Source organism: Engystomops pustulosus, chromosome 1 (genome assembly GCF_040894005.1).
Source record: "Engystomops pustulosus chromosome 1, aEngPut4.maternal, whole genome shotgun sequence".
Classification (NCBI taxonomy): Eukaryota; Metazoa; Chordata; class Amphibia; order Anura; family Leptodactylidae; genus Engystomops; species Engystomops pustulosus.
This window is the reverse complement of record NC_092411.1, coordinates 81,817,465-81,830,429: the sequence shown is the minus strand read 5'-3', so window position 1 is coordinate 81,830,429 and position 12,965 is coordinate 81,817,465. Positions and strand designations below refer to the sequence as shown.

Genomic DNA, 12,965 nt, shown 5'->3' with positions numbered 1-12,965 from the left:
ATGAGTGAGTATCCGGATGTTTTGTTGATTTGGTCTGAGATGGTGAGAAGGGAGCGATGGAGGAACGCAGTTTCAGTGGCGGCACTAAATCGGTCTCGGGTGAAGATCAATAAGTGTTTTGGTAAATTCATCCGTTTGAATGGTGGTTTGGTTGTGCGACATGGTTTGTTGGAGGCTGATCGCAGCTACACGGGTAAGGATGGTGTGCACTTGACGGACCTTGGGTTGGATGTTTTTAATTACGGATTGTCTGAGGTGGTTGGTTTTGCTTGGAGGGTGTGGCGGTGCACAGCGTCTTGAGGGGTCAAGACGCTGTGCTGTGGCGGGTGCTTGGCAACAGATAATTTATATTTTGGTAAATTGATTGCATCATTTGGGATAAAGTCCGGGAATTTGGTGAATTGGATTGCAGTCTCCTTGAGAGTTTGACCTCAGGAGCTGGATTCATTTGATATTTGCCACATTCTGCCCTCGTCACTCGCCAGGTTGGTGTGCGGCTTGTGGATTGGTAGGTGTGGTTGTTTACACGCTGAGCGTGAGTTATGAGCAATTATATTTTACTTAATGGTTACACCGGACTTAGTTGGTTGTCTAAAAAGGGACAAACAAGTTCTGCTCTGTTGTCAAGTACTCGGCCACTAAGAAAATTGATGTTTAACGTATTTTTATATTTTGCAATTGTTAATATATGTTTAATAAAGTTTATATTTTACAGATTTTCAAAGAATAAATAAAGCTGTGACCAGCACTTTTCCAACAACAAAATGTGTGTGTTTTATTTAGTTGGTTAAGGAGGGTTCCTTTTTCTGCTCTGTGAGCCGGTCCTACGACTCAGCCCTATCCTGGTCATGAGCATTTTAACCCCAAGATGCTGACCAAAATGTAAGTGTAAGTGAATGGTTCAGAGTAAAAATTGCTTTGCAAATATGCCAATTGTCGTGTTAAATGTATTTTGCTCAACTCATGCTACTGGGGACAAACGCCCCAAAAATAATGATGCAGGTTATCCCGGGTGCGGCAATACCCCATTTGTGGCAATAATCTATAGGATGGGCACACAGCAGGGCATCATGAAAAATTTGTGATACCCTTAGGGACCAGTACAGTAGAAACCCCTGAGAACTGACCCTATTTGGAAACGACACCCCTCCATGAATAAAACTAGGGGTGCAGTGGGCATTTTAACCACACAAGTGGACCCCAAGGATGATGGATAATGGATAGTGCATAGTACAAAATATCCATTATTTCATCTTGTGCCCAGGTCTTGTCACTGGAGACAAACACCCCGAAAATCATGATGCGGGTTCTCCCGGGCACGGCAGTACCACATATTTGGCAATAATCTACAGGCTGGGCACAGGGCAGAGATCAGAAGGGAAGGTGCGGCATGTGGCATGATGTATAAGCTGTGGATAGTGCATCAGGGAAATGAAAAAAATTTATATCCAGGGAGGTGTTATAAACCCTAAAACAATGCTTCATATATAATCCTGGTTTATAGGGCCAAGTGTCACACTGGTAAATAGTTTGCCTCCTTATACCCCATTTGGAGCACAGCCTGCACCTTTTTTGTGTCCTTCTTGGCAGTTTGCGGAACTTCTGGAAAGTGCTGCACTGGTACAATACGTGTTGTGGCCTCGCTTCCGGACATACTAACACTCCCCCCTTCCTGGTCTCCAAAAATCAAATGCTTGTTTACCACCTCTTGAAATTCCAGGAAACTTCCCCTCTGGCCTGCACATTGATGTAATAACATCATGACATGCACGGCCAGCTTCTTGTACCTCACCCTCGATTTCCGCATGGTGTTATATGGCTGAAGCACCTGGTCTGACAAGTCAACCCCTCCCATATACCTATTGTAATCCAAAATGCAGTCAGGCTTGTGGATTTCTGTACTGGTACCTCGTACAGGGGCAGGGGTGGTGCTGTGCCAATGTTTTGTTGTTAATACAAGAAACTCTCTTTTGTCCTTGTACCTGACATACAATACTCAGCCATTGCATAGTGCTCGGCTTTCTAAGTTTTTTCCCTAACAGCGACTTCGGGAGACCTCTCTGATTCCTTCTAACAGTGCTGCAAGCCGCAGTTTTTCTGGAAGCATCCTACTCACCCTGAGACAGATCACAAGCACTCCTCTCTCCAACACAACTAAAAGCAAAAAGGGCGACATTGGAAAATGTGGAGCTACTTTGATCTGTCCCCTAGGGTCATAGATCACTGTCATTGGCAAGTCTGTATTGACTGGCCAATAGCAGCGATTGACATCACAGTACCAATAAGGTTGGTCCTTCCATGTCATAGGGTGAAGTCACAAATGCAGAAAGCGCTAAGTGCAAAGTTACAGTGATCAGCGTCGGATATAGCAGACACAGAGAGCTAACAGGTTAAATGGTTTATGACAAAAAAAGGTAATCCTTTGAGTGACCAAGTCAAAGGCCAGGTCTTAATCCCGAGACAAAGTGACCAGCACATTCAGGAATTTCTGTCTTAATTAGGCTACATTCACACAACATATAAGTGGCATCACGACGCCGTATGGGAGCGGTACGGTGCGGCACCGTACCATTCTGTAGCCCGTAGAAAGATAGGACATGTCCTATCTTTCTACGGAATACGGCGCCAGGCACTGTGGAGAGGGGCGCCGTGCACTATGGAGATTGATTATTATTATTGATTACAATAAAGATGCTTATACGGTATCTAACTAACGTATAAACTAACGTACAGTATGATACTACTTACCTGTAGAAGCATTATAAATTGTAAAAATGACTCCTCCTCCGATGCCCATACTCTGTGGATACATCACTGATGTACAAAGAAGAGCAGCGATAGCACTATCCACTGGAGAACCTCCTTGCTTCAAGATGTCTCTGAGAAAAATAATATATTGTCCAAATAATTCAACAAATATGTCATATATCTTTTGTTACCATTTTTTTAAGACAAAATATATCTTATTTGATGGATCTAACAGGATAACATATAATGTATGAATCTTATAGTGAATATTTTACATACATTTGCAAAAAGAGCAGATGTAAAACTTAATCCTTATAATCTTTCTTCATAAATAGCAGAATGAAAAAATAAAAACACAATAAAAATGACCATATACAAAGGTCTGCTAGGCTTTGTCCATAACTGCATCTGAGACTTCATTACTGACAGATCTACAATGCCTCTGTTTTTATTGTACTTAATCGATAAAAAATACATTCAACTAAATTCATTTAAAAGAATTCTAACTTAAGGAAATCAGACTTAAGTATCCCCACATCCAAAAATTACCCGATCTATCAGAATATAAAAATGGTTATTCCCAGGGGTGAACCCATAACAGAAAATAGTGGCAAATTCTCAAAGCGCCACTTTTAAGCTATTTTAAAAAATATCAAAAATGTAATGAAAAGTGATCAAAAGGTCATACCACCCTGCATATGGTAGCAAATGGTCAGCTCATATTGCAAGAAATGATGTCTTACACAGCTCCAAACACCGAAATATATAAAAGTTATTAGCGTCAGAAGAGGGTGAAACCATTTTTTTTTTGTATCACTGTGATAGTACCAAGCCAAAGAATAAAGTAGATGTATCATTTGGAGCACACAGTGAAAGCTGTAAAAAGCAAGGCCACAAGAAAAAGGCACATGTGACATGTTTTTTCCAATTTCACCACATTTGGAATCTTTTTCCAGCTTCCCAGTATATGGTATAATAAATACTTTCACTAACAAGTACAATTTGTTACACAGAAAATAAGCCCTCATACAGCTCTGTACATGGAGAAATGAAAACGTTATAAATTTTTGAAGGCATGGAGCGAAAAATGAACGAAAGAAGGCTGTGACACGAAAGGGCTGGAAAAAAAAGGTTTTAAGTACGGCTAGAAAACAGCAAGGCTCATACAAAAAATAACATCTCTCCAGAAATCTCATGGCATTCATCCCAGGAGTAAAGATGCAAGTGATCCAGCTGCAAGTCTTCACTTATCTGTGGTCAGAGACCTCTCCGGACTTTATTGTCATCATTGGCGTACATATCAAAAGTCAAATTTGGGGAAACAGTTCGATATAACTTCAAACATGCAGAAAGACAAAATAGGAACATGATGTGGCTGACAGAAAAAAAACATTAGAGTATATTTATCGTGTTGTATCCACTTATATCCAAAGCCACTAGCAGCAGACAATAGATAGATTGCAATCCATCAGTACTGTTGTCAGGATTCAGGAAACGTGAATCCACTGGACCACCACGGAAGGTGGTACTAGCCGACACCTGGGACCGGAGTCTAAGTGGCACCTGGTCTTCGCCAAAGCCCGTCGCAAAGGCGGGTTGGACTTGCTGCGGCAGGGTTCCACCAGGTCGTTCCACAGATGCGACCAGTCCGCGGTGGCAGCCGAGGTTCAGGTACCTTAGCAGGAGACAGTCTCATTATCAGGTCCAAGCACAAGGTCAGGGCAGGCGGCAGAGATGCAAGGTCAAATCCAATCCGGAGTCAGAAACGGAAGGTCCAGGCAGATGGGAACAGCAACACAGGCACACACGAACACAGGACACGGGAACTCAGGAGCAGGAACACACGGGAGCAGGATACACAGGAACACACAGGAATGCAGGAGACACAGGATAATTGCTAGGGATTTGTGAAGCACCAAGATCCGGCAGGGGGTACAGGAAGGGGCTGGAAATTTAAGCAATATGGGGCCAATTATCGGTGTGATGGCACTTTAAATTTATTGAAGCTGCTACGTGCGCGCGGTACAAGGCGGGGCCGTGCGTGCTGCGCTGCCGGTGTGGGACCCGGAGCAGCGAAGAGGGGCACGGATACGCCTGCACCCGTGACAACTGTCAGTTATTAATATGTTAGCGCAGTATTAATAATAATAAAAGTATACATCTCCAGTGATTACATATAAGTTCCTATATGCAGGTCAATGACCAGCCCCAATCCATCCATAATATCCCCTGCATGAGTGGGTGATGATTAGGAATGACTTGAATACATTAGAAATTCTGAAAGGGCCCTTACTGAGAGTATGCTTCAGAGTATGCTTTAATGAGATTCAATCTAGTTATATATTACGGGCAAAGGGAACCTGTCAACAGGAGTCCCCATAGAAAATAGTGTACATATTACCAAAGAGATTTTATAGTAAAACTGACCTTTTCTGAAAAAAAAGATAAGTTTGATTAAAGTTTACCTTTCCGTATGCAGATCTGTGTACCGCGTCCCATGGGAGTGGCCAGTGAGGAGTAGGACATACATTTATGACATCCTGATGGGGAAGTGAAAGGGAGAGGAGATATGGGGAACATAGGAGGTTTTTTTTAAATACAAATAGATGCATGATGGAGTGTTGGGGGGAAACCACTTCTCACTGTCCACTCCCACGGGACTAGTGACTAGTTACTAGCTCTGCATACAGAAAGGTAAACTTTGATCCAACTTATCTTTTTTTCTGAAAAAGCCAGTTTTACTATTAAAACTCTTTGGCAATATGCACACTATTCTCTATGGGGATATGGGTGAGCCAAAAAAGGGGCTCCTGATGACTGGTTCCCTTTAAAGTGTTAATGATATGTGGCTAAAGTTAGGATAGTACATTTGAAGGTCCTTTTAATTAGATGGGGAGGCAATACGGGCGGTATCCTTACATTGAAGAGGCACACACGTGATATTATAAAAGTTTACTACTATTATTGTGTGTGAGAAGAAAAAGGAATCTGTGTAGGATTGGGAAGGCTAGGAATGTCATACAAAAAAAGAATAAAAAGCATTAAAAAAAAAAAAAAACATAGTTATTGTCCCTCTTTCTAACTATATAAACATTGGAATTTAGTGCCTGAGTAATTCATCACTCCTATTACTCTTCTGTCATCTCTATAAATTGTGAGAGAGGAAGTGAATAGTGTTCCTTCCTATACTTCCTGGAAAATTATTTTAATATCTTTTAAAGAAATCCAGAGGGATGCTTTTACATTGTAACCTCAGGAAGCAGATGGGTTAGAAGTGGTATTTGTATTAGACTATTCATTTTGACCTGATACATTTTTTCTTAGGGTGGTGACATGAGCTAATTATGAGAAACAACAGAAATAAACCAAATAACACCTTCATGTTCTCTACTGAGCCTACTGCCACTTTTTCCATTAATTGCATGATCATTTTACAGAAGCAGGAAGTGTCTTGGCCACAGACTGAACTTTATACACAGAGCTTGAGTTCTGTATAGAGTGTACAGGGAGACAGGCAAAGTAATAAACCTAATATGGTTTTTGTATATTGACTCTGGCTTTCTCTGACAGAGCTGACTTCTCCCTCCAGGCAGCTGCAAACTTACAAACGTTACAATAACATTTTCAAACAGTTTTGAAGTCGTCCGGCTGTTGATAATTGATGTCTTTATTAATGAAAACAGGATCACATACTAGAAAAGGAAAGCAAAAAAATAAGGAAAACACAAAATTCTTCTCTAATGATCTATTTTTGGCTAATATTGTAGATATATCTCAGGGCAGGGAAGGAATGGTTGTATACCAACCAAGGAGTTTAGGGAAAGAATAATTCTACAAAGAAGCAAAATGATTTTGCGTACATAGGGAGCATAACATGGTCGCAATATACATGTCAAGCTCTAAGTAATGACAAAAATGCAAACAGCTGGGACTAAAATAACAAAACGTAACCTTTCCTATCTTACTCTAAAATGGAAAAATTATTAGCTGGCCCAAAAATAGGAAAAACGATTAATACGATGTCCAAAGACAAACATGGATAGATCTTACCATGAGGTGCTGAATGTCCCTGGGCAGGTTTGTAGTGTGGGCAGGTGACCACCATAGCTCCTTACAAGGGCAGTCCCAATCTAGCCCTTAAATGACAGTATGAGCCCCTCACAATGACCCCATATAATGCCTCCCAAGGACATCACTGCCATGTACACTTTGGTGGAGGAGGTAGAACGGGCCACCTGTTTAGTCAAATCTCTGCAGATCCGGACTGTCGGTAAATCTCCATCGGGCACTCAAGTAGTTCACAACTCTATTAGGCCGCAGAGCAGCCAGGATCTGCTGCTTTGTGGACAGCACCGAAATTAGCAGAGTATATGTCCCAGGATGCTGCATTGGACTTCTGGACAGCTCTACCATCCTGCTAAGTATTCTGGAAACATCACCCTACTATCATAGTATATCATAGTATATAAGGCTGGAAGGAGACGCAAGTCCATCAAGTCCAACCTTCAAGAATTAAATAAATGTTTTATCCCCATAACCCGTGATATTTTTTCTCTCCAGAAAGTCATCCAGGCCTCTCTTGAACATGTACATAGAGTCGGCCATAACAACCTCCTGCGGCAGAGAGTTCCATAGTCTCACTGCTCTTACAGTAAAGAACCTTTGTCTATGGTGATGGTAGAATCGCCTCTCCTCTAGGCGTAGAGGATGCCCCCTTGTCCTGGTCACAGGCCTAGGTATAAAAAGATCTTTGGAGAGATCCTTGTACTGTCCGTTCAGGTATTTGTACATTGTAATGAGGTCTCCCCTCAGTCGTCTTTTTTCTAAACTGAATAATCCCAAATTTTGTAATCTGTCAGTGTATTCTAGTCCCCCCATTCCCCTAATAATCCTGGTTGCTCTCCTCTGCACCCGTTCCAGCTCTACTATATCCTTTTTATATACTGGTGCCCAAAACTGTACACAATATTCCATGTGTGGTCTGACCAGGGATTTGTATAAGGGCAGAACTATGTCTTTATCATGAGAATCTATTCCTCTCTTGATACATCCCATTATTTTATTTGCTTTAGCAGCAGCCGCCTGGCTCTGGTCACTAAAATTAAGTTTACCATCCACCAATACCCCCAAGTCCTTTTCAGCTTCAGTTTTACTAAGTAATTGACCGTTTAGAACATAATTATACTTTTTGTTTCCATGGCCCAAGTGCATAACTTTACATTTATCTACATTAAACCTCATCAACCATTTCTCTGCCCATCCCTCAAGCTTCCACAAATCCCTCTGTAATGCTAAACTATCAACCTCAGTATTTATTACTTTACACAGCTTAGTATCATCTGCAAATATTGAAACTTGACTGTGTAAACCCACTACAAGGTCATTAATAAAAATATTTTATTAATGTTATAGCAGGGTCTGTGTACCCCCATACAGAGCAGCTGCTTCACTACAACTGCACTTAATATCGAGTATCACTGGCTTATCAGCTAACACCACATGTAAGTACAGAGAGAAAAGTGACATTTTCTGGGGGGCCTTAAAGGCAATCTGTCATCAGGAGTCCTTTTTCTGGCTCTCCAATGTCCCCATAGAGATTAGCTTACACATTGCCAAAGAGTTTTTATAGTCAAACTGTCTTTTTCCAAAAAAAAAAATAAGTTGGATCAAAGTTTACCTATCTGTATACAGAGTTGTGTCCCTAGTCCCATGGGACTCGCCAGTGAGGAGTGGGCCAGACATGTATGACGTCCTGAGGGGGACGTCATAAGCGATAAGGAGATATAGGAGACATGGGAGTTTTTTAAAATTTGAAATCGATGCATGACAGAGCGGTTTCCCGAGAGTGGGCAGAAACCACTCCTCACTGGCCACTCCCATAGGAGTAGGGACACTGGCTGCATACAGAAAGGTAAACTTTCATCGAACTTATCTTTTTTTCTGAAAAAAGTCAGTTTTGCTATAAAAACTCTTTGGCAATGTGTACACTATTCTCTATGGGGATATGGGAAAGCCAGAGAAAGGACTCCTGGTGACAGGTCCTCTTTAAAGACAACTTTAAGAGCAGACATATAAATTATGTGTACCCTTTTACTCATTAAAGAAAACCTACCACTGCTTGCATGATGAAACCCATCCTGTGGGCTATTTAATCTTGATGCCGGCACATACTTTGGTTAGGCACGGTGATCTTTAGTTTAGGCAAAAAAAAAAACATTAACTCTACCTCTACATCATCTGTCGATGCCTTCTGATTGTTAAGCTCTCACCACTTATCGCGTGCGTTGACACCAAATTTCGCACGGCTGGCCAGCGATATGTGCCGAGAGCTTGGTGACATTACGGCTCTCGGCACCTGAAGAAGGGCAGGTAGAAAAACTGAGGCGTGAATAATTAACAATCAGAAGCATCAACAGACGGCTGATTACTTAGGTTTCATTTACATATGTGAGTTAATCTTTTTTTTTAGCTAATCTAAAGATCGCCGTGCCTAACCATATGTGCAAGCATCAAGATTAAATAGCCTACAGGGTAGTGTGCTCCCATGATGCGAACTTTGTTAGGTTTCCTTTAACCTTTTACGCTGATGCCCTTGTTAATTTCTAAGTTTCCATTTATTGCTCCCCTCTTCTAAAAATCCATAACAGCCAGGCCATAACAGATCTATGTTCAAGTCTAAAAACAAAGAGTCGCTCAACTCCTATTTTATAATAAAAGTCTTGACCAGACCCAGGTTTCGCCTATGACGGGATGCCCAGGAAGAAGCCGTCATAGGCAAAACCTGGGTCGGGCAACATGTTTGGCGTGGAGTGGCTCTTTTATTGCACACATATTTTATACTGGAATGTAAGTAGATATAATAAAGAACACTTTTAAACTTATTAAATGGTCTGCACTATGTTCTATTGCCTCTATTTGCAGTGTTCCTGCTGTGCTTTAAGCTTCTAATGGATCTGTGCTCGAGGAAATCCAGCGTGAGTGAGGTTACTCTGAAGCACATAGACAGGGATATAACTATGTGAAAAATGCCCAGAATGAAAAACTGAGGAGAAGTTTTCCTTTCTTATTGAGTGTGCTATCCCTGTGTTGAATTTGGTAGTGGTGAGATCCCATCGAGACTCTTTGTTTTTAGACTTGGACATATGTGTACAGGTTCCATTGGAAACTCGCCTGTTATAAGGAGTCAGCTCCTCCAGAACTTTTTCCACTATTTAGGACAACATATGTGTGGACAAAATGTAATTTATATGTCACGGATCTATGTCAATGATAGGTCCTTGAATCCAAGTACAAAATGACTGACCTAGCGACACTACGCTAGAACAGCAATCTATAAAGAATCCTTTACAAGATAATAGATCTCTTTGGCTTACAACAGGGAGCATATCTAGAAGATTTAGAATTCCCTTAATTATCTGATGAACAGGCCCTTAGCCTTGATTCCCCCATACTAATAGAGGAGGTAGCAGGAGCCCTAAATATTCTGAACAATAACCAGCCCCTGAGCCCTGACAGCCTCCCAAAAGGGGTCTACGATAAATATAAAGACTTACTCAAAACTAAACTATTGCATATACATAACGATTCTTTCTGGGAAGGGTCACTCCTTAAGGAGGACCTGTCACCCTCAAAAACGTCACTAAGAGCTGCTTACTAAAGTTATTTTATTTACTAAAGTTATGTTATTTTTCACAAACCAGAACAATCAGGATTTATGCCCAGTCAGTCTACTACAAACAATATGAGGCATCTACAGGTGGTGGCGAAGGTGGGCCAAACAACTAGGGAGAACTAGACGATAGCCTCCCATTCTATACACACTACAACATTCAGCTGTACCTATGCCTAAATGATTCTTCAAAGAAGAATAACAGAAAATTTGTATGGGGGAGTTTCAGACCTAAGCTCAGGCTGGCAACTCTCCAACACACCAAACCGCAACCTGGCATGGCTCTCGCAGACTTTTATATATATTATTTGGCAGGTCAACTACAGTACATCACAACTCTGACCATCATCTGCACAACCACCTGTAGGTACAAACTCTATGATCCATATTGGATGCATCTCCTCACCTACCAAAGCCCATATTACTCCTACACCACAGTATGGCAAGCAGCCAAATTAGTCAGCCAATTCACGGATACATGTCTCCACATAAGAATGCAGCGCTGTCCCAACTGGAGAATTTGAATGGAGCAGATGGGTGAAAGGTTGAAGGCATCTGTTCACTGTCAGATGTACATGACAACGGGATACTTGCTTCTTTTCCTGACCTAAAATCCAAACATACAATAGACTATCGCTGGTTCTATTATTATGTGCAACTGAAACATGCTTTAACTGCTTCATTTCCAGATGCATCCCCCTTATCTCTAAATACACCCTCAATTGATTTTAGCTATCCAGTGTGAAATGGAAGTGGATCTTATTTACTCATATCTCAGGGGCATCTCTTCAATTAAGAGGAGAATGTCACACTTATATATTATTCATCAGGCATACTCATCACTGGTAAGGTTGTACAGAATGTGATGCACACCCAACACTGCTTGTTAGCGCTGTGGCTACTTGGAAACCAAATTTCGCCACATGTACTGGGTATGTCCCCCATTGCTAGATTTAGGAAGAGAGTTACTGACTTTCTTTCACACTCTTTCGGAGAATGTAATGGAAACCCCTAATGCAGATTTGAACTGAGACTAAATGGTGTGGAGTAACATGGGCCATGAAGTCATGCTGAAGGTTCACATGATAAAGGATCATTGAGCTAAATTTTTAGAACACTAAAAATGAACTGAAATACTTGTCTCATAGAAGATTTATTGATGGGAATCAGTCTTCTTCCAAGTCACATGTGAACTAAGGGCATGGTAGGGCATGGTAGTAGTTGATGCGCCCTACATCATAAATACCTTATTAAAGAAATCTGAGGCTTGATTGCTGGGAATTCTTCAGCTTTATTTTTATGCACGTTTAGTACACTGTGGGTTAGGAAACCATGTCCCATGCAGCCTCTTTTGCAGAGAGAGTCATTATAGTCAATAGAGACATTCATAAATTTGTTTTCCTTAATGGCCCATGGACTGAGAGAAAAGACTGATAATTGCAAACGATACATTGGGGCTCATTTACTCAGGGTCACACACACACTTTTGTGCCCATTGTGCCCATTTTTGGGGCTAATGTGGCTTGGAGAAGATTTGGGATAATGGGAAGATTTTCACCTCCGTGGCAAATAGGATACAATACTAATGCAAAATCCTCAGCAGAATATTGCTGTGTGAAACAAGCATATGAAAAAGCAACAAAAAAATTTAGCACACAGAGATACAATAATACATGTGATGCGTCTTGTGCTTTCTTTTCATATGTTGGATAGTCTGTCTTAAAGGCTGACCACCAGAACACTGATAATCTGAATACCACTAAGAAACCCAAAACAATGGAGTGGATGGTACAACATTACCCTTTTGTGGAATGAAGTTACAGAAAGAAGTTTCCCATAGTTATAACAATAGCCAACAACAGTTTACATTTTTCATTCATTCATTCATTCATTCTATTCCAGAAAACATATTAAAGAGACCTTTCACATAGATAGTACCTACCTGCCAATATTTGAGCAGATCTCTGTGTCTGCAGCTATTGCTCCATTCATAAATCCTTCTTCACAGCCGGATCCTTTAAGTAAAAGCACTAAGGGAATGATGAGCACCGCAGCCACAAGAAGGAGAAGGATAAAAACATAACACAGCCTCCTGGATAATGCCATTGTATCTTTCTTTTTCTGTAAGTATACTACTTTTCACATTCTTTGCAATTCTGTTCTTTCTATGAATTATCTTATTTCCTCATTGCTTGCTGCGAGCTTTCTGCATATGTATATCCTCTCCTTTTGCTATATCCTTTCATTTGCTTTGTGAAGGGAAGAGTGACTTTCACTTTACAGAGGAAACGAGGCATAAACAGGATGAAAAGTTCTTAAAGCATTCCAAATCCCTCCCTTTCTCTAACAACGACCCCCCCCCCTCCTTCACATATACACACACACATATCCAAACTTGACCCCAAAGTTGTAATTACTGAGGAATATGTGTTTCACATTAGAGAATCAGAAGGCACTGCATCTATTTTGTGCGAGTGCCCATATGACAAGCACAGGCATAAATGGGACTTGGTAAAAGCGAGTTATTTTTTGAATGTTCATACAATGC

The 12,965-nt window shown here is 41.0% G+C and overlaps 1 protein-coding gene across 1 annotated transcript in view; it reads right to left on the bottom strand.

Annotated features, from left to right (window-relative positions):
• Window positions 1-12,693, bottom strand: part of GGT5 (gamma-glutamyltransferase 5) — a 43,995-nt gene extending 31,302 nt beyond the window's left edge. Inside the window, exons 1-2 of the mRNA XM_072123651.1 lie at window positions 12,360-12,693; window positions 2,749-2,879 (exon numbers count right to left, since the gene is read on the bottom strand). Coding sequence (XP_071979752.1) covers window positions 2,749-2,879; window positions 12,360-12,523 — 295 coding nt within the window. The 5' untranslated portion in view covers window positions 12,524-12,693. The remainder of the gene's footprint in view (window positions 1-2,748; window positions 2,880-12,359) is intronic.
• Between the last annotated feature and the right edge of the window lie 272 nt (window positions 12,694-12,965).